This window comes from Rhinopithecus bieti, unplaced genomic scaffold, assembly GCF_001698545.2.
Source record: "Rhinopithecus bieti isolate Rb0 unplaced genomic scaffold, ASM169854v2 scaffold_5023, whole genome shotgun sequence".
Taxonomy (NCBI): domain Eukaryota; kingdom Metazoa; phylum Chordata; class Mammalia; order Primates; family Cercopithecidae; genus Rhinopithecus; species Rhinopithecus bieti.
The window spans coordinates 2,724,442-2,747,138 of record NW_016805223.1 but is presented as its reverse complement, the minus strand read 5'-3'; the positions used below and the strand labels follow the sequence as shown (position 1 = coordinate 2,747,138).

Here is a 22,697-nt window from a genome sequence, read left to right as displayed (position 1 = left end):
CTCCCTCCCTCCCTCCCTCCCTTCCTCCTTCCCTTCCTCCCTTCTCTCTTTCTCTCTGCCTCTGTCTCTGTCTCTTTCTTTCCATAAAAAAGACCTGATTGTAATTTGGAGTTTAAATTTTAATGCATAAAGTGTTAAGAGACAACTGGGTGTTCCTTATAGCTAATCATTTAAATAGTAAATATAAATGGAGCCATTAGATACATTGCCAAAATTCACAACAAGATGAAAATACTGGAATTTGTTATAAAAATTAAGTGTTCATTTGTTGTTTATTAGTATCACACAAATTAACCATTAATTATTTCTGAAGACTTTTTCTATTTTCACTTTTTTAGGCGTGACTGATTTTCCCAAAATATTTTGTGAAACTTCTCAGAAGTTGGTGAGTGTGGAAGCCTTTGCTCTGGCTGCGAAATACTATTCCGTACAAAACTTGGGAATATGTACTCCTTTTGAACAGTTGCTTGTAGCCCTTCGAGGAAATCAAAACCAGAGAATTGGTATGTCTATTTATGTGTGTGTATATGTGTTTTTTAGGTACTTAGAAGCAATATTTTGTTCATATATGTGTATCTTTCCAAAATATTATTAATTTATTGTTAGACCTTAACATATAAGCCCTGACAAATTAGCTTTTGTTTAGAAGAGTAGGTTTTCCCTTGTATTATATTAAAAAGAGCAACTTACAGATCTCCACAATTTTTTTCTACATTAATTCTTGTAACCTTTACTTCAGATAGTTCCTGCCCCTCAAACACAGATCACAGTGAGCTACTACAATTTCCAAAATCTACATCATTTTTGTTGCCACAGGCTAATGTTCTCTATGGGAAGAGGGTGGGAAGAGTGGAAGGGGACATTTGGGGATGTAGGGAGAAGCATGAATGTCAGAAAGTGGGGATGGTAGAAATTTTAAAAAAGTATGGTAATGTGGTAGATTAAAACTTAGCTTTATCAATAATTATATTCAATGTAATTGATTCTACATGCCAATTAAAAGGCAGAGATCAGAAGGCTGTGGTTAAAAAAAATTCTCAGATTCTTTTATCTTACACAAACCTCTTTCATATCTCTTATTTGATCCTCATTGTTTCCCCACCTTTTTATTTTGAAAACCTCCAAACCTACAGAAAAGTTACAAGAATAGTATAATAGGCCCTGTATGCTTTTCACCTAGATTCACCATGTGTTCACATTTTGCCACATTTGTTGTAGTTCTCTTCACACACACACACACACACACATACACATACACGCACACTCCTTTTTCTGAATCTGTTGAACATAAGTTGTAGATATTGTAGCACTTTACTCTCAAATGCTTCACTCTGTATCTCAAAATATCAAGGGCATTTTCCTACACATCCCATAGTTTATTGGCACACTCAGGAGTTTAACGCTGATACAATAATATTGTCTAATAAGCAGTCTATATTCAAGTTTCTTTACTTTTTCCAAGAATATCTTTTAGAGCCATTTTTTTTTTTTTTTCTTTCATACAGGAATTAGTCTAGGCTCTGACATTTAGTTGTTATGTCTGTTTCGTCTCTTCAATCTTAAATAGTTTCTTACCTTTGCATTTGTTTTTCCTGACCCTGATACTTTCGATACCTATAAGCAGGTTATTTTATTGTTTCCCCATGATTAGATTCAGGTTATATATTTTTGATAGGAGTACTACTTAGGTGATTCCTTTTGTACATATCAAATTAGGAAGCACATATAATTTTGTCCCATTATTGGTAACACTAAGTTTACTCACTTGGTAAAGGTGGGTCTACTGGAGTTCTCCATTGTAAAAGGACTCTTTTATCTTTGAGTCCAATTCTTTTATTATTTTCATTTTTTAAATCTCTCTCACCAATTTAAGCAAAATCATTTCATAGTGTTCCCCCTGGAGAAAGAGAGGGGCTGTTTGGTGAATTATGGCTCTTGGTAGGAACCATTGTAGCTGCAGATGGGTTCACCAGCAATATTACTATGGGGGCTGTAGTCGACTGGTAATGAAGGCTCTAAGGAGAACACCCTATCCCAGGTGCTGCTGACTGGCAATAAATGAGTGTACCTCTGCATCAAGGGTATCATCCTTGGCCCCTCCCCCAATTCATAAAGTTGAAAGGCCACAGGTTGGCATCAGAGTGAGTAAAGATATTGTATTGTAGGCAAGAACAAACAGCAAAACCACCATTCAAGGTCTGGATGGACTCTGTTGTGTCTGGTACAAGAAACAGTTGACTTAGCCATGTAGAGAGATGCATGCTGGTGATAGGTGAGAGTGGAGGGTCTATATTCCCCATCCTGGAGTAATCAGCATATTTCTTTACTAGGTTAGTATCTGCCAGCAGAATGACATTGTGGAATTCAGACCTTTCTGATAGAGACCGTGTCCTAAAGTGCCCTCAGAATGTTACTAAGAAGGTGCTACCTTCCATCTACAGGACCATGAGTAGCCAGCACTTATACCTGGAAAGACCTCATTAAAACCCAGTATCCCAATGTGATAATCCCAGGTTAAGCCTATACCAAGGCATTCACAAATGTGGACACTGTCATGCCATAATAACCATTCCAACCCTACATTTCACTTCCCCACCACCAACTCCCACGTGACTGACAATGTTGACTACCTTGTCATATGCTCTTTGGCCATTTTAATGTACTTTATAATGTGTGGCAGACAGTGTATATTCGTACAGTCCTATAGTTCTGCAGTGATGGAAATGTCCTGTACTTTTACTGCTCAGTACAGTGGAAACTAGCCAGTGTGGCTGTTGAGAACTTCATCTTTGGCTAGTGCAGCACAGAATCTTAATTTTTCAATTATATTTGATTTCAGTATAAATTGCAATAATCACATGTGGTTAGCAGCTACTATATTAGACAGCACAAGTAATGAAATGACTGTTTAAGTTTTTTTCCCCACTTTTCTATTGGGTGATTCTTTTCATATTGATTTGTAAGAGTTTGTTTTATTTTATTCTTAGATACAAATTCTCTGTAGATGTATGTGTTGGAATTATCTTCTTTCATTGGGGGCTTGCCTTTTTACCTCATAATGTTGTCTTTTGATGAAAAATTTCTTTCGTAGTCCACTTTACCAGTCTTTTCCATTATAGTTAATTGTTAAGGAATAGTTTTAATGTTCTATGGATTTTGTATTTATTAATGTAAATTTTATTTATAGTGGCTGAACTAGTAGAGATCTATTCAGAAACCACAGTAGAATCTCCATATTATTTTCCTACTTAATTTCAAAAAATATGAACATCAACTGATAATTCCTACTAAATTTTGATTCTTTAATAGCAATATTTTACTTTTATTTTTATTAGGTGAAACTCAGAAGGCAGTTGAGTTTATGAATATGAAGAAATCTCATGAAGTTCAGGCAATGTCAGAGCTGATCAGCAGTATTGCTGACTACTATGGAATAAAACAGGTGAGAATATTTCCCTATGTTTTTAGGTGTTAAATTATTGCCACTTTTGGTATTATTCAAATTTCACGTTTTTACTGTCAACTAGCCTTTAAAATGTTATTAAATAATAGCATTATTTAAACATCAGATCCTGTAAACATCAGATTTTTTAAGCTGTTATTTCCTAGTATATTGTAATTATAGAAAATTTATAGTAAAATCAAGACATGACTGTTAATGTTTTGCCACACATTTCATTCTTTTCAGAGTGGACAGAAGTTAAGGTTAATTCTCTTTGATAAACTGTCACTCCGGTCTGAGGCAGCATTATGAAGATGACATCCTGCAAAACTGTTTGCTGCTAGATATTTTCAGGATATGGGTTACCAAGCTCTGGTCTGGGATACCTGCATCATTATATTAACACGAAGTAGTTATGTTTTTAAAACTTGGATTATTTCATAGTGTTTGATTCACAGTGCATTCGTGTTTTGAAAAATCGTTTTACGGTATGTAGTGATGTTGGACAGTAGATGTTAAAATAAGATTAATGATTGTACACATTGACCTATAAAATAGTAAGTTATTTTCTTATTCCTGGTTTATGCAAATAGTAATTTTTTTTTATTCTCTAGAGAAGGTCGGTGGTGGTAATGGAGATTTTCCTTCCTGTAATTTTTATTAGGTATTAAAACCTTTCCATGGATTCACCAAAACTTGAGAGTTTGAGGATGAGTATAAAACTATGAAAGTTTGGCTTAGGCGTGCAGAGCTACTTGTGGCAACATGAATCTCTAGGGTGGGGTATAGGGTAAGAGCTAAGGTAATACTAGTTTTTAACCTTTTCTCCAGATTATCATACCTAAGCAATATCTATCAGTAATAGTAACAGGCTCACCATGGCAATGATACTCAGCTGGAGTCGAAGAGGCAAGCCCTTCTCCATGGTGACATATCAGAATCTTGGGGAGCGAGTACTGTTTCCAGATATCCTTCAGGTGGCAGCCAACATCTATTAAGAACAGTAATAATGGGAATGGTCTCTAGAGGAACAGATGCATAATTTAGTTAGAATTAAAAGGGGCATAACAAGCTGAGACTTAAGGCATCAGTTAATAACAGCAAGTCCACTGGAGACGACAGAGCCCTAAAGACAGAAAATTCAGATAACTGGTAATCAGGTAAGCCAGATGGAGGTTCTGTACATGGATGGTATGAATCCAGTTACAGAGTAGGAGAATGGAGTAAAGGTCCAGTCTTGAGGGGAAAGCTGGTCTGAATGAGGCAGAACAACAAGAACTGGACTCAGATTTTATATAGAAAACAAGGCAAAGACCCGGTCATTTAGTTTGGAAATACAAACCAGAAGCAGGAAAATATAGAAGTGGCCAAAAGATAATGTGTACTATATGAAAGGGATTTTAGTCAGGATTCCTATGGGGTTGATTTTACAGATTTTCTTTTCTTAAAAATATAATGATGTATCACTGTGTAAGATTTATTTACACTTTAAATATAATTCAGTCTTAATCGCTTTCTAGCCAATGTGCAAAATTTGTACATAATCCTAATTTTATTGAGATATAAATGAACTTATGTTAATTGTACAGTATGATGTTTTGTTAGCATGTGGGTGTGTGTATATACATATATATATGTATCTTGATTATAGAGGTTACATGAGTGTGTGTATATATATATGTATATACACACACCACATAAACACACACACTCATGTAACCTCTATAATCACGGAGTGTGTACATATATATGTATATACACACACCACATAAACACACACACTCATGTAACCGCTATAATCATGATAACATGATGTTTCCATCACCCCAAAAAATCTCCTCATGTCTTTTTGCAAAGGGCATTCTTTTTTTTTTTCTTTTTTATACTTTAAGTTCTAGGGTACATGTACACAACATGCAGGTGTGTTACGTACATATACATGTGCCATGTTGGTGTGCTGCACCCATTAACTCGTCATTTACATTAGCTATTTCTCCTAATGCTATCCCTCCTCATTCCCCCCATCCCATGACAGGCCCTGGTGTGTGATGTTCTCCACCCTATGTCCAAGTGTTCTCATTGTTCAATTCCCACCTATAAGTTAGAACATGTGGTGTTTGGTTTTCTGTCCTTGCGGTAGTTTGCTCAGAATGATGGTTTCCAGCTTTATCCATGTCCCTACTAAGGACATGATCTCATCCTTTTTTATGGCTACATAGTATTCCATGGTGTATATGTGCCACATTTTTTTAATCCATTCTGTCATTGATGGACATTTGGGTTGGTTTCAAGTCTTTGCTATTGTGAATAGTGCCACAGTAAACATATGTGTGCATGTGTCTTTATAGTAGCATGATTTATAATCCTTTGGGTATATACCCAGTAATGGGATGAGTGGGTCAAATGGTATTTCTAGTTCTAGATCCTTGAGGAATCGCCACACTGTCTTCCACAATGGTTGAACTAGCTTACAGTCCCACCAACAGTGTAAAAATGTTCCTATTTCTCCACATCTTCTCCGGCACTTGTTTCCTGACTTTTTAATGATCACCATTCTAACTGGTATGAGATGGTATCTCATTGTGGTTTGGATTTGCATTTCTCTGATGGCGAGTGATGATGAGTATTTTTTCATGTGTCTATTGGATGCATAAATGTCTTCTTTTGAGAAGTGTTTGTTCACATCCTTCACCCAGTTTTTGATGGGGTTGTTTGATTTTTTTCTTGTCAATTTGTTTAAGTTCTTTGTAGATTCTGGATATTAGCCCTTTGTCAGATGGGTAGATTGCAAAACTTTTCTCCCATTCTGTAGGTTGCCTGTTCATTCTGATAGTAGTTTCCTTTGCTGTGCAGGAAACACAGGTAGTTTCCTGTGCTGTGCTGTTTAGTTTAATTAGATCCCATTTGTCTATTTTGGCTTTTGTTGCCATTGCTTTTGGTGTTTTAGTGATGAAGTCCTTGCCCATACCGATGTCCTAAATGGTATTGCCTAGGTTTTCTTCTATGATTTTTATAGTATTAGGTCTAACATTCCAGTCTTTAATCCATTGTGAATTAATTTTTGTATAAGGTGTGAGGAAAGGATACAGTTTCAGCTTTCTACATATGGCTAGCCAGTTTTCCCAGTACCATATTAAATAGGGAATCCTTTCCCCATTTCTTGTTTTTGTCAGGTTTGTCAAAGATTAGATGGTTGTAGATGGATGGTATTATTTCTGAGGGCTCCGTTCTGTTCCATTGGTCAGTATCTCTGTTTTGGTACCAGTACCATGCTGTTTTGGTTACTGTAGCCTTGTATAGTTTGAAGTCAGGTAGCGTGATGCCTCCAGCTTTGTTCTTTTGGCTTAGGATTGTCTTGGCAATGTGGGCCCTTTTTTGGTTCCATATGAACTTTAAAGTAGTTTTTTTCCACTTCTGTGAAGAAAGTCATTGGTAGCTTGATGGGGATGGCATTGAATCTATAATTTACCTTGGGCAGTATGGCCATTTTTATGATATTTATTCTTCCTATCCATGAGCATGGAATGTTCTTCCATTTGTTTGTGTCCTCTTTTTTTTTACTGAACAGTGATTTGTAGTTCTCCTTGAAGAGGTCCTTCACATCCCTTGTAAGTTGGATTCCTAGGTATTTTATTCTCTTTGAAGCAATTGTGAATGGGTGTTCACTCATTATTTGGCTCTGTGTTTGTCTGTTATTGATGTATAGGAATGCTTGTGATTTTTGCACATTGATTTTGTATCCTGAGACNATACCCTTGATTTCTTTCTCTTGCCTGGTTGCCCTGGCCAGAACTTCCAACACTATGTTGAATAGGAGTGGTGAGAGAGGGCATCCCTGTCTTGTGCCAGTTTTCAAAGGGAATGCTTCCAGTTTTTGCCCATTCAGTATGATATTGGCTATGGGTTTGTCATAAATAGCTCTTATTATTTTGAGATATGTCCCATCAATACCTAGTTTATTGAGAGTTTTTAGCATGAAGGGCTGTTGAATTTTGTTGAAGGCCTTTTCTGCATCTATTGAGATAATCATGTGGCTTTTGTCTTTGGTTCTGTTTATGTTATGTATTGTGTTTATTGATTTGAGTATGTGGAAGCAGCCTTGCATCCCAGGGATGAAACCAACTTGATCATGGTGGATAAGCTTTTTGGTGTGCTGTTGGAATCTGTTTGCCAGTATTTTGTTGAGGATTTTTGCAGAACAGGAAATGTTGCTGCCTGATCCTTCCTCTGGAAGCTTCGTGTCAGAGGGCCACCTGGCTGTATGAGATGTCAATCGGTCTCTACTTGGAAGTGTCTCCGAGTTAGGCTATTCAGGGGTCAGGGACCCACTTGAGGAGGCAGTCTGTCCATTCTCAGATCTCAAACACCATACTGGGAGAACCACTGCTCTCTTCAAAGCTGTCAGACTGGGACGTTTAAGTCTGCAGAAGTTTGTGTTGCCTGTTTTCAGCTATGCCCTGCCCCCAGAGGTGGAGTCCACAGAGGCAGGCAGGCTTCATTGGGCTGTGGAGGGCTCCACCCAGTTGGAGCTTCCCTGCCACTTTGTTTACCTAGCCAAGCCTCAGCAATGGCGAATGCCCCTTTCCCAGCCTCCCTGCTGCCTTGCAGTTGGATCTGGGACTGCTGTGCTAGCAGTGAGCAAGGCTCCATGGGCTTGGGACCAGCTGAACCAGGCGCAGTATATAATCTTCTGTTGTGCAGTTTGCTAAGATGGTTGGAAAAGTGCAGTATTAGGGTGGGAATGTCCCAGTTTTACAGGTACCTCTGTCATGGCTTCCCTTGGCTAGGAAAGGGAATTCCCCTACCCCTTGCACTTCCTGGGTGAGGCGATGCCCCGCCCTGCTTCAGCTCACAGTCCGTGGGCTGCACCCACTGTCCAACCAGTCCTATGACCTGGTACCTCAGTTGGAAATGCAGAAATCTCCCGTCTTCTGCATCGCTCACGCTGGGAGCTGTATACTGGAGCTGTTCCTATTCAGCCATCTCTGAACCGTCCAACCTCCTAGGGCATTCTTACACACTCTAGGCTAGAGTGTATATTGGCATAACCACTTTCATAAGCAGTTTGACACTATTTTGTAAACTTGAACAATCATATACCCTATGACTCATCAGTTCAACTTTAGGTATATACCTCCACCTAGAAAAACTTTGTACACAAGCATCAGGAGTTATATATCATATAAGAATGTTCCTAAAGGCAGAAAACTAGTAATAAACCAAATGCTTATCCATTACTAGGAGATTGGATAAACTGGTATATTTACATATTGGAACATAATATATCAGTAAACCTTAAACTACTGCAGTATATGTATGGATAAATATTAGAAACATAAAATTGAATAGGAAAAAGCAAGTTACAGAAGATTACACATTTTATGGTACCATTTTTAAGTAGTTATTAAGTGAAACAATGGTATATTTAATACAAAAATTATATGCAAAAAACTATTAAGAAAATTATAAACAATAATTTAATAATTATTGCCTCTGGTTGAAGAAGCAGGGAGACAGAATATGGAAAGAAAACATAGTTATATGTAGTATAAATATTAATATTCTAGGTATTAAGATGGATGTTGGGTTTATGGACATAGCAGATGCTGTAGGGTGCCTGATCTAAGTACTTTCAGGCCTTTTGTTTCATGGTATACCAGATTGGTTTCTACCTGGCAGTGTCTGCATTTCTTCCCTGTGTGTTTTCTGTAATTGTGAAGCAAGCACTGCCTGCATACAAGTTCTGGGAATTAATTCCTCCCAGTGAGCAGCTCTGAAGTGGTAATTGATGCAGCATTTCAGGTAGGATGATTCTGAGGGATGGTATGCATTCTACACTTCAGTCTCAGAATTTCTGAATAGTATTAAACCCAGGTTGGCTTAATGTGGTGTCTTGCTTAATAGCACATATTTTATTGGGCTGCTTTTGTTTATTCGCTCTTCTCCTTTGTTGCCAGTGTTCCTTTAACCTCCCAAATAAAGCATATATAACATTTCATCATGCATATATACTACATTTTCTTTATCCATAAATTTATTGATGGGCACTTAGGTTGTTTCCATATTTTGGCCATTATGAATAGGGCTACAGTAAACATGTGCATGCAGATATCTCTTCAATATACTGATTTCCTTTTGTTTTTTTTTTTGTTTTTTTTTGGATATATACCCAGTAGTGGAATTGCTAGATCATATGATAGTTCTATTTTTAGTTTTTTGAAGAACCTCTATACTGTTTTCCATAATGACTGTACTAATTTACATTCCCACCAACAATATATGAGTTATTTTTCTACATTCTTGCCAACACCTATCTTAACGCTTTTTGATAATAGCCATTGTAACTGGGATGAGATGATATCTCCTTATAGTTTTTATTTGCATTTCTCTGATGCTTAGTGATGTTGAACATTTTTTCATATACCTATTGGCCATTAGTATGTCTTCATTTGAAAAATGTCTATTCAGCTCTTTTGGCCATTTTTAAAACAGATTATTTGCTTTTATTCCATTGAGTTGTTTGTGTCCCTTATATATTCTGGTTTTTGATCCGTTGTAGAGTGGGTAGTTTGCACATGTGTTCTCCCAGTGTGTGTATATCTCTTCACTCTGATTATTTACTTTGCTGTGCAGAAGGTTCTCAGCTTGATGTGATCCCATTTGTGTCCATTGCCCGTTTTTGCTGTGGTTGCCTGTGCTTTTGAGGTCCTACTCAAGAAATCTTTGCCTAGACCAATGTCCTAAAGTGTTTCCCCAATGTTTTCTTCTAGTAGTTTCATAGATTCAGGTCTTAGATTTAAGTCTTTAATCCATTTTGATTTGATTTTTGTATATAGTGAAAGATAGGGGTCTAGTTTCATTCTTCTGCTTATGTATATCCAGTTTTACCATTTATTGAAGAGACTGTGCTTGCCCTAATGTATCTTCTTAGCACCTTTGTTGAAAGTGAGTTGGCTGTAAATGCATGGATTTAATTCTGGTTTCTCTAATCTGTTTTATTGGTCTATGTGTGTGTTTTTATGCCAGTGTCATACTGTTTTGGTTAGTATAGCTTTGTAATATAATTAGAAGTTAAGTAGTGTGATGCCTCCAGCTTTGTTCTTTTTGCTCAAGATTGCTTTGGCTGTTCTGGGTCTCTTGTGGTTCCACATAAATTTTAGGATTTTTTTTTTCTATTTCTGTGCAGAATGTCATTGATGTTATAATAGGAATTGCATTGAATCTCTAGATTTCTTTGAGTAGTATGCACATTTTAACAATATTGATTCTTCTAATCTATGAATATGAAATATCTTTCCATTTTTTTGTGTCCTTATCAATTTATTTCATCAATGTTTTATAATTTTCACTGTTGAGATCTTTAACTTCTTTGGTGGCATTTATACCTAGGGATATTATTTTGTAGATATTGTAAATAAGATTACTTTCCTGTTTTCCATCTCAGATTGTTCTCTGTTGTCATATAGAAATGCTACTAGTTTTGTTATTGATTTTGTCTCTTGCAACTTTACTGAATTTCTTTATCAGTTCTAATAGTTTTTTGATGGAGTCTTTCAGTTTTTCTAGGTATAAGATAATATCATCTGAAAACAAAGATCATTTGACTTTTTCCTTTCAAATTTGGATGCCCTTTATATCTTTCTCTTGCCTAATTGCTCTGGCTAGGACCTCCAATACTATGTTGAATAGAAACGGTGAAAGTGGGCATTCTTGTCCTGTTCCAGATCTTGGTGGAAAGGCTTTCACTTTTTCTCTAATCAGTATGATGCTAGATGTGGATTTCTTTATTTCTTTTCCTCTATTAATTTTAGGTTTAGTTTGCTCTTGCTTTTCTAGTTTATTTAAAGATATATTGTTAGGTTGTTTATTTGAACATTTTCTACTTTACATGCATTTAATGCTGTCAACTTCTCTCTTATTAGTACTTTTGCTGTATCCCATGGGTTTTGGTATGTTGTATTTCCCTTTTTATTAGTTTCAATACATTTTGAAATTTTATTGTAATTTCTTCATTGACACATCCGTCATTCAGGGGCATGTTGTTTCATTTCCATGTGTTTTTATACTCTTCAGAGTTTCTGTTGTTACTGATATTTGATATAATTTCAATTTTTGAGACTTATTTTGTGTCCTAACATATGGTCTATCTTTGGGAATGGTCTATGTGCTGAGAAGAAGACCATGCAGCTGTTGAGTGAAATGTTCTGCAAATGTCTGTTACGTCCATTTGGTCCATAATGCAGATTATGTCTGCTGTTTCTTTGCTGACTTTCTGTCTGGATGATCTGTCCAATACTGAATGGGAGTGTTGAAGTCCCCAACTATTATTATATTTTTAAGATGTAGATTTAGTAAATACAAATTTCATGAGGTAAGTAGAAACCCAGATTCTGAAATACACAACCTTATTGGTGACCACAGAAAACTAAACAAGAAAAAATATCATTTTTACCTCAACCATATTGCTGTCTACATGCTGAACACCTTTGTCTCTTTCATTCACATTACCAAAGGCTCTTAATTTTTATTTCTAAAACATGTTCTCTCAGTCATACTTGCATGCATTCATTCGTTTAGCAAATATTTCTTAGCTCTTAACCATGTTCCAGGCTTTATTTTCTATACTGAGGATGCATCAGTGAACAAAACAAACAAGAAATACTTTTGCCCTGGTGGCATTTATGTTCTAATTAGGAGAGATTGACAATAAAATGGTTATAAGTGTATTTTAATATGTATGTTGATATATTTTAAAGATGAAAACTAAAACAAAAGGGAGGAGCTTATCTAGGGGTAAAGTTTTTGATACAGAGGGGAAGGACAAGTAAGACCTTATTGTGACGGTAATAGAGTTAAAATCTTTAGGAGGTAAGCTATCTCATAGATGATCTAGAGGAAAAAGTTTTCTTAGAGAGGTAACAACAGGTTCAGTGGCCCTGAACATGCCTACTTTGTTTCTGAAACATCCAGGAAGTCAGATTGAACAAGCAGAAAGTAGTAGGAGCTGAGGTTGTGGTGGAAGAGGACAGGACATTAAGTTGCAGTGTCTTGGAAGTCATTGTGATAATTTGGGTTTTTTATCCTGAATGAGATTGGAAGCCATTGGAGCCACTGAATCATTCTTTCTACTCTGTTGAGTTGTATTGTGAAACACATATTTCCACTATATTTGCCTCTTTTCTTTACCAAAGTCTTTGTGGACATTCAAGCTGGTTACTTTGCAAAATTAGCTCCTATCCGAGCAGGAGCTTCCAGAGTTGAAGCAAAAAGACTCAGCAACCATAGGAGTTAAGAGTATGAGATAAAGCCAAAGAGGCAATGAGGGATTTGCTAAGAGTAGTGGTATGATTGGACTTTGTTTTCTCTGTTGAAAATGCAGTGATAGGGGAAAGGTGAGAGCAGAGAGATCACTGAGAAAGCTATTGCAGTTAATCAGACTCAGAATGGAGTTGGTATGAAGTAACTCTGGTAAGTGATGAGATCATGAATTTGCTCACAGTTCAGATGTAGCTTATGAGAGACAAAAGAAGTCCTGTTCTCTACCTGGAGGTATGTAGATATCATTAACTGTGATGGAGAAAATTTTAGGAGGGGCAGGTTTAAAAAGAATATCAAAAGCTCAGTTTCAAGCATATTAAATTTTAGTTGCTTATTAAGCATCTGTTGAAGTGAAAATGTTAGGTTTGCTGTTAGATATATGAGTATCAGTTAATGGAAGAATTCCAAACTAGAGTTACAAATTTGAGAGTCATTAGTTTGGAATGGTAGTTAGATCTCTAGGTCTGTCAGCAAAATGTATCTTTTTTATCTAAAGTATAGTACCATACTAATGTTATTACAAAATTTAACCACTACCTGTAACTATGTTTTTGTGGGAAAGTCTCCTAAACAATGTTGGGAGATTCAGAAGATCCCTCCCACCAGGTACTGGACTAGAGACTACTCTGTCTTCAAACCTATGATGTATGGCATATGATCCAGCAGGGAAGTCTGTTGTGGGGAAAGGGCAGGAGATGAGGATGGTGGGGATTTTCCTATTCTGATCAGAGAGTTTGAAGACAAAACTAATTAAATAATAGAGTTTCTACTATATAGCCCTTGCAAGAGTATGATATGGTATCTGCAATTAGACTGTAGTTTCTTAAAGTCAAGAATTTACAGTTGTATGCTGCATAAGGACATTTCAGTCCACAACAGACCACATATAAGATGGTAGTACCATAACATATAATACTGTATTTTTATTGTACCTTTTATATGCTTAGACACACAAGTACTTATTTTGTTATGTATTCAGTACAGTAATATGCTATATGCTGCATAAGGACATTTCAGTCAACAACAGACCACATATAAGATGGTAGTGCCATAACATATAATACTGTATTTTTATTGTACCTTTTATGTGCTTAGATACACAAGTACTTATTTTGTTATGTATTCAATGCAGTAATATGCTGTACAGGTTTTTAGCCTAGTTGTGTAGTAGGCTGTACCATGTAGGTTTGCATAAGTACACTCAAAGATGTTTGTGCAGCAACAGAATTTTTAAATATATTTCTTAGAACATATTCCCATCATTAAGTGATGCATGACTGTATATAATTCTTCTATGTTTCCCTGCAATACCTATCCTAGAATAATAACATAAAATGGAAGTATCGGGAATTATTACTAAGTTTATTTTGTATTTGTGAGACATTATTTACTAGAGTTTTTCCTGTGAACTGGTCTCATTGTAAGACCTTGAAACATTTTGAGGATTTAATTAAGGATATGCATTACTGTAAGTATAGGAATGTTTCCTTCAGTGACTCATACTTATGTCAGGATTTCATTGACTTTAGGAATTAAAGATATGTATAAGAGTAGGTAATGATTTGTTGTGGTAGTATTTCTATAATTCTCCATTTATTTTATGAAATGGCATGGCAATAATAATGTTTGTAACTTTTATTCTTATTTTGTTTTATTGAATTTGTAATTTAGATATTCACCAACTCTAGCTTTGATAAATTTTGGTAATTGTAACAGTTAATGTAACCACTAGCATAATTAAGAATATTCCTATCCTCCTAAAAACTTCTCTTGTGTGCTTTTGTAGGATATTTTCTCTTTCATTCTCAGAGAATTACTGATCTGCTTTTAATCTTGACTTTTCTAGAACATTGTACAAATGGAATCATAGTATGTAGACTTTTCATTTCAGTTTTTCCACTTAGCACATAGCATTTGAGAGCTATTGATATCTTTTTGTGTATTAATGCCTTGTTCCATTTTATTGCTGAGTAGTATGCTATATACTATAGTCCAGATATGCTATTTGTTTTTTTATTTGCCAGTTGATGGACATTTGAGTTGTTTCTATTTTTTTCCTTCTGTGAGTAAGACTTCTCTGAATATTCACATATAAGCCTTTGTGTGGACATGTTTTCATTTCTCTTGGATAAATTGGAGTGAGATTTATCTCACTCCAATGGGTCATATGTAAAGTGTATATTTAACTTTATGGTAAACTCAGTATTTTCCAAAGTGGCCATACCATTTTACATCTGCATGTATCTCACTGTGGTGGTTGTTTGTATTTCTCTAGTGATATTAGTCATCTTTTCACATTGGCGATGTGTATATCTTATTTTGTGAAGTGTACGTTTGAATATTTTGCCTGCTTTCTAACTGGGTTACTTGTCTTCTTACTGAGTTGTAAGAGTTCTTTATTCTAGATATAAGTCCTTTCTCAGATGAATGTTTTGCAAGTATTTCTTTTCATTTTATCTTTTGAATAGAGGTTTTAATATTAATAAAGTCTATTTTATAATTCTTTTGTTATTCCTGATTTTTATGTCCTACATAATAAATGTTTGCCTATCCCAGTGTCACAGTTTTTCTCATGCTTTATTCCGTAAGATGACATTTTTTTCTATTATATTTGGATCTGTGATCTACCTTTAATTAGCTTTTGTGTTTGGTTTGTAGCAGGCAAATTTTTTTTCTTTTTTTTATATCAACATCCAGTTATACCAGCACCATTTGTTGAAAAAACTATCTTCTTCATTAAATTATCTTGGGTACTTTATCAAAAATCAGTTGATCATATAAGTGTGGATCTATTTCTGTACTGTTTTTTTCTCATTGATTTATATTTCTATTTTTATATCAGCTGTTTCTTTCCATTTTCCATTGATTTGTGTGTCTAATTTTATACCAGCTGTAGCTATACTACACTGATTTAGTTTTATATTTTGAATTAGTAAAATTCTTCAACTTTATTCTTTTCAAAATTGTTTTCATTATTCTAGGCATTTTTGCCTTACTTTATAAATTATAGTATCTACTTATCAATTTCTTTGCAAAGCTTAGCTAGGATTTTAATCAGGATTGTGTTGAAATGTGAAGAAAAAATTGCCATCTTAGTACTGAGTCTGCCATTTCATGAACATGGTATATCTCCTTATATCAATTTTTTAGATTTTTATGCAATGTTTTATAGTTTTCAGTGTATAGGTTTTTTTGTTAAATTTATTCCTATATTTGTTAAATTTATTCCTATATATTCTATTTTTATACTATTTTAATTGTTTTAAAATTTTACTTCCTAGTTTTTATTATTTTTTTTATAGAGACAGGATCTTGCTATATTGGCCAGGGCAGTCTCAAATGCTTGACCTCAAGCAGTCCTCCTTCCTCAGCCCTCCCTAAGTGCTGGGATTATAGGTTTGAGCCACCAAGCTTGACTCCGAATTGTTTTTTGCTACAATATTACATATATTCTGATGATTCATTGTTAATTCTGTTGACTTGTGCCCTCACACATTGCTCAATTCACTTACTATTTATGTTAGCTTTTGTATATTCTTTAAGATATTCTGCAGACATGATGTCATGTATGTATAAAAAAAGACAGTTTTATTTTTTCCCTTACATTATTTATTTCTTTTGCTTCTTTTCCTTGACTTATTATACTAGCTATAACCTCCAGTAAAATGTTGAATAAAATGATGAGTGGTTGGTTTTCATAGGAATAAAACAAATAAAATTTAAAGTAACATTTAAATTACATAACTCATTTGTTTGTTTAAAAAATCTAGAATCCTTTCTATTACCGTTTGCCTAAAATTCTTTAATTTATTTATTTTTCTAACTTTAGGTTATTGACTTGGGTTCCGGTAAAGGCTACCTAAGCTCCTTTTTGTCCTTGAAGTATGGCTTTAAAGTTTATGGAATTGATTCCTCAAATACCAATACTCATGGAGCTGAGGAGAGAAACAGAAAACTGAAGAAACATTGGAAACTCTGTCATGCTCAGTCAAGATTAGATGTCAATGGACTAGCATTAAAAATGGCAAAAGAAAGGAAAGTGCAAAAGAAGTTAAAAATAAAGCTGATATTGAGGAAGTGTTTAGAAACAGTCTTACAAATCAAGAAAAGATGTCTACTTCAGATATTTCACCTCATTTTTCTGGCTCTGTAATTTCTAATATCAGAAACCAAATGGAAACCCTTCATTCTCAACCACATCAAGAAGAAAATTTGTGTTTTGAAAATTCTTTTTCTCTTATAAACCTTTTGCCTATTAATGCCATAGAGCCTACTTCTTCACAGCAAATACCCAACAGAGAAACATCTGAAGCCAATAAAGAGAGAAGAAAAATGACATCAAAGTCAAGTGAATCAAATGTATATTCACCTTTAACCTCTTTTATCACTGCTGATTCAGAACTCCATGACATTATTAAAGATTTGGAGGTGACTTTACTTTTGAATTATTTAATTTGATGTACAAAAACATTGTATTCAATTTTAATAGTAGCTTACTTAGCATACATATCTTAATTGATCACATTAATCTAACAGACCAAGAAAATAAAAGCATAAGTAGGCTTTCGTTATTCCCATACCCATCAAAATCTGCCATGAGCCTATTCAGAATAGAGTATCCTCCACTCATTTCAAACCTCTTAAATCAAATAGAAGTCCTAGCCCAAAACTAGTAAGTAAACTAAGTTCTCATTCTGCCGTTTAGGAATTGTTAAAATTCTAAACAAGTAATTAAATTTTAACTTGAATTTGAAGTACAGGGATATCTAGAACAAAGTAATGTTCAATGTTGCACTTGCCAATATGGAATTTCCTCAAGCAACAGTAGCTTCCAAGTGTTCTTCAAAGCTTGAGCTTTTTCTAAATTACAAGTATGTCAACTTGTGTAATTGAAAGACAGCAGATCTTCAACAAAGGCAATGTTGCATGTTAAAACAGTATTATAGAGGAGATTCTAGAGATCATTTGGCCTAACTCATTGTCTCAAAAAAGAAAAAAAAAAAAAAGGTAGCTTTTGGAGTTGTNTTAAATCCTTGTTTGATAGCTGACCATTGTTTTACTGTTTTTTAAATAGGAAATTTTTCTTTTTCCCAGATATTTTTGGATTTAAGGAAATCTAGTGTACCTTCATTAATTCTTTTTCTTATACATGAAATTAGTAATTAAGCTCTTTTAGGCTTTCTCTTAGGTTTAAACAATCCCAATTACTTTGGTTTAACTTAAAAAATGTAAATTTCTAGTACATTTTGTCACCTTCTAATTTTCTCAAAATCTTTCTGAAAATATATAATCAAAACTGTATACAAACTCTTGTAAGAACCATCTAAAATAAGATATACAGGAAGAATGTTTCTTGGATCCTGTTGCAAATCACAATTTAATAACAGAATTAACTACCACCCTCTATACCCCTCGCCCTCTCACAATACTTAAATATTTTACTGGTAAGATAATACGGTGATTGCATATTTTTGTCTCCTAGCTGCTACTTGCTAATATTAACTAATCCTGTATGATAAATACAATAAAGAATGAGGTTAAATGTTCTTGTATTTTCTTTAGTGAGAGCTAAATTAGGCTTAAAGAGAGAAATTTGTAACTTTGTTACTCTACCCTTAATTAGTGATAAATCTTTCTTGTCTGAATTAATTTTACTGATGACATCATAATCTCTAAATAAAACCTATCTAAACTAATCATCAAGAAAAGCAGAGTAGCTGTATAATCTTCTAAAAACTGTGCTTTGAAATGTATATTGCCTGAAGAAACTGAGTGTTCTATCAGGTCAAAACCACTTACAGGCATAATTTTTTTATTTAGTAAGTTTGATTACAGCTCTCTTTTATGTCTAGGACATAGGTTAAAATAACATTTCAGTAAAATAATTTTTAAAAATTTTAGTGAAACAATTATATGCTGACGATAGTTATAAAAATGTACTTGAGACACAAGTTAATGTTTATGTTATTTTGAATTTGTAATTTAAAGTAAATTGTAATGATAAAAATGGACAATGTTTTCTGAATTTTACTATATGGTAGTGTACTAAGTCATTTACAGGGATTAGTTTACTTAAGTTTTGAAAGAACCCATTGACATGAAGGACTGTTATTATCTCCATCTTACAGTTGAAGAAATTGAATGCTTTCCAAATCACACTGTGACAGAACTTAAATTTAAACCGACTGTTTCCCAAGACTGTGCTCTTAATGACTGTACTACAGCTTATGTAATTAGTTCATTAATAACTCTAACATCTCTTAAGTAAACACATGTATCTTTAATTTACAGCTTTAAAATTAATTTTAGTTGGTATTATAAAGTACCAACCAAAATTAGTTGATGAGTAGTAACTTTAGAGAACACTTTGAGACACATGATGGTTTAATTTTAAAAAACTAGAAATCAATATATCTATATTTACAGATTTACACTAAAACATGACCTTTATGTTATCAGGGTTTAAGAGTGTTATCTGGAAAATTGAGAGGTTAATATTAGAAATGTTTTAGTTCCAAATGGTGTAAGTATGTGATTCTAATAGGGTGCAGGTTTTCTGTATAACATTTTTTTTCTGTACAAGTTTCTTTTAGTCACTACTTTAACTAAATTTTATGAGTCATGTCAAAGACAGAAAGGTATTATTAGTAAATTCAACCTCAAAATGATTGTTATATTGAACAAGATTCTGTGCATGTATACATTTGTACCCATTGTGTATGTGTGTGTATACATTTAAATTAGGCTTTGGATAATTAGAATAAACATTTTATAGGAGAGTTTTAAATATGATATATGTTATAAAATTTGGAAAAAAAATTTTAATTAAATTTTATATTGTCATATTTGATGCAGTACATAAAGTAAGCTTTTTGTTGTTAAAGTAGAAATACTAAGTTTGCAACAGTTCTTTATTTTTTATAACAATATTTTATAAGGTTTTGATGGGCAATCTGAGAAGTGAAATTAATTTAAAAAATTAATATTATGGTCAAAGTGTGATATAAATATATGACAAAGCACAGATTTGGTCTAGTAATACATGTTACATTTGATTAGTCCAATTTTTGCTTTGTCTAGTTGTTAAGCAAATATTAGTTGGAAAATGAGAGAAAATATAAACAGGTAAATAAGCAAAATCACTGAAAAAAAAAGTTGTGAAAAGAGATCATAGTTATTTTGCCTATAAAGAAATAATTACTTATGAAAATAAAAACATGGAATACTTTCTAGGTAGAATTTGATAATTATTAACACCTTTACATATTTTAATGGACGTTTAAAATCTTCACCTCATGCTGGGGGCGGTACAATGTGCTTGTAGTCCCAGCTACTTGGGAGGCTGAAGCAGGAGGATCATTTGAGGCCAGTAATTTGAGTCAGCAGCATGTGATATTCATGCCTGTGAATAGCCACCACAGTGCAGCCTGGGCAACAATGCAAGATCCCATATGTAAAAATAAAATAAATAAAATTTTAAACAACCCTCTTTTCAATTACCAAATTTTATTTTCTTCTTGTGTTTTAAAGGATTGTTTGATGGTAGGTCTACACACTTGCGGTGATCTGGCTCCAAATACTTTGAGAATATTTACCTCCAAATCTGAAATCAAGGGAGTTTGCAGTGTGGGTTGTTGCTACCACCTCTTATCTGAAGAATTTGAAAACCAACATAAAGGTACAAGTTCCCCACGTATCATAATTTTTATTCATTTGGGCATAATGACTGTTTTCTATTTCTCCCCATTTTTTCATCATTACCGTGATTTAGATCAGCATTTAAGATAACATCTGACTTTCTTGCACTTTTAGTGTTACAGTATTATTGAAATTTAATGCATCAACGTATATTTGTTATAGTTTATCTGGTCATAAAATGGGCTTAATGAGTGCTGAAGCCTTTGAAAATGTTTGAAAATTTTTCGTGATACATATTTTAGAGAACTTCTGTTTCAAAATATTTATGAAGTATACATTTACTGAGATAGTAAAACTGAGTTATTTTGTTATGAATATTGAATTTCAGAGTTTGCTTTTGTTTCCAAAGCCTTTTTCATTTCTGAAGGAATACCGATATTTAAAAAAGAAAAAGTTCTTTACTGTGTTTTGAAGAGTCAGCACACCAAAATTTTAGAAAACTGTAAAACTGTGTGATTGCATTAAAATAGTAGTAGTCAAACTATGCTACCTGTACTTAGAAGGTGCCTGGTGAGCAAAGTATGGAGTAGGTTTGCAAGATTTGAAGCACCCCATGTATTCATTCAGAGCAGCTCCTGAAATACCTCTCTTTGCTCCATTTTGCATGTTAAATCTTTCCATAAGATTTTGTAAGGTATGATTTCAAAACTGCTGGTTCAGATTAGATGGCTATTTAGTATACTAATATTAGCAGTTCGTTTTTATGTTAGTTTAATGGTATCTTTATCTGTGTCATAGCTAAGAGTTTTAGATCGGGAATTTTTAGGTTACCAACTTTTGTGTGCATTAAGATGGTATTGGTTGATCTTTTCTTTGTTTTAAAACCCAGATTAATGTATTTTAATTATTTCTTATTTAGTCATGCCCAGGAGGTAAACATTGTAATTGTTTAATTTTATTGAAATGTGACAAGGTGAAACAGAAGCCATGTTTAGAATTGGCAAAAATTTTTATGAAATAGAGTTAATCAAATTATAATTATTTTATGTCAGTGTTTTGAAATTTTTATTTTAGGAAAAGTATGAAATAGTGAAATTATGAATATATAGAGATAGAATGAAAGAAAGCAAATTGGCAAAAATTTAGCACTAGTTTAATTTAGATGAAGAATATATGATTGTCAGGCTATTACTACCAACTCATTTTTTTCTAAGTACAGAAATTTTCAAGACCAAAATTAGGGTAAAAAATGAACTTAAAATAGAAAAAAAAAAAGTATTTCTACTAAACTATATACCCATATATTTACATTATGTTATAGAATTTTATGTATCTTTTCTGAAATAAATGAAAAAATACTTTAATGCAATCACAGTTCTACAGCTTTTAAATATTATATGTATAATATTTTCCTTAATTGACAATAGGGTAAGATTTATATAGGTAAGTGCTTACTTTTGGGGTTTATTATTTGGTTGTTAGTTCAAGAGTTTCCTGTTCTGTAGGTACAATGAAATCAATTAATAAATGGCTCAATTTGGGGACAGGTGTAGACACTTGGTGTGTCATTAAATTTAGAGACACTAATCCTAGCAATTTGGGAGGCCGAGGCAGGCAGACCACTTGAGGTCAGGAGTTCAAGACCGGCCTGGCCAACATGGTGAAACTCCATTTCTACTAAAAATACAAAAAAATTAGCTGGCCGTGGTGGTGGGTGCCTGTAATCACAGCTACCCTGGAGGCTGAGGCAGGAGAATCTCTTTAACCCAGGAGGCAGAGGTTGCAGTGAGCCGAGATGGAGCCATTGCACTCCAGCCTGGTCAACAAGAGCAAAACTCCATCTCAAAAAAAAAAAAAAAAAAAATAGAGTCACTATCCTTACCTTACATTTTAAGATCTTTAATTTCAGTTGCCTGCTTCCTTCTTTCACTTCATCGTCATTGCCCCCAAGGATGCCTTCCCATTCCAAGGGGCCTCCGTCTGCTCTTCACACAGTACTTTTTTAAGACTCTCATCTCTGGTCTGGACCTTAGCAGCCATCACTCTGTACTGTGAAGTCTCAGGATTTTCCCACCAAAGATGGATCCTATCTTTTTTGGCAGCATACTGTACTCTCTCTCACACTCTTTTCTGCACCTTACTCTTCGGAGTGATCCCCGGAGCTCATTCTGCTGGTTTAGGAGAGTGTCTTTCCTAACATATTTGAATTAAAATTTGTTGTGTTGCCATGGATTGTGAGCAATTTTCTCTCTCTTTTGTCTGCTTTTTGTAAAATACGTAAATAGATTCAGATTTAGGT

General features: G+C 34.1%; 1 protein-coding gene across 1 annotated transcript in view; it reads left to right on the top strand.

Moving 5' to 3' along the window:
• The window catches only part of METTL25 (methyltransferase like 25), a 131,213-nt gene that overhangs the window by 29,825 nt on the left and 78,691 nt on the right, over positions 1 to 22,697 (top strand). The window contains 5 exon segments of the mRNA XM_017871706.1: positions 339 to 503; positions 3,336 to 3,442; positions 16,590 to 16,803; positions 16,806 to 17,188; positions 20,291 to 20,438. Of these exon segments, the coding sequence (XP_017727195.1) occupies positions 339 to 503; positions 3,336 to 3,442; positions 16,590 to 16,803; positions 16,806 to 17,188; positions 20,291 to 20,438 (1,017 nt within the window).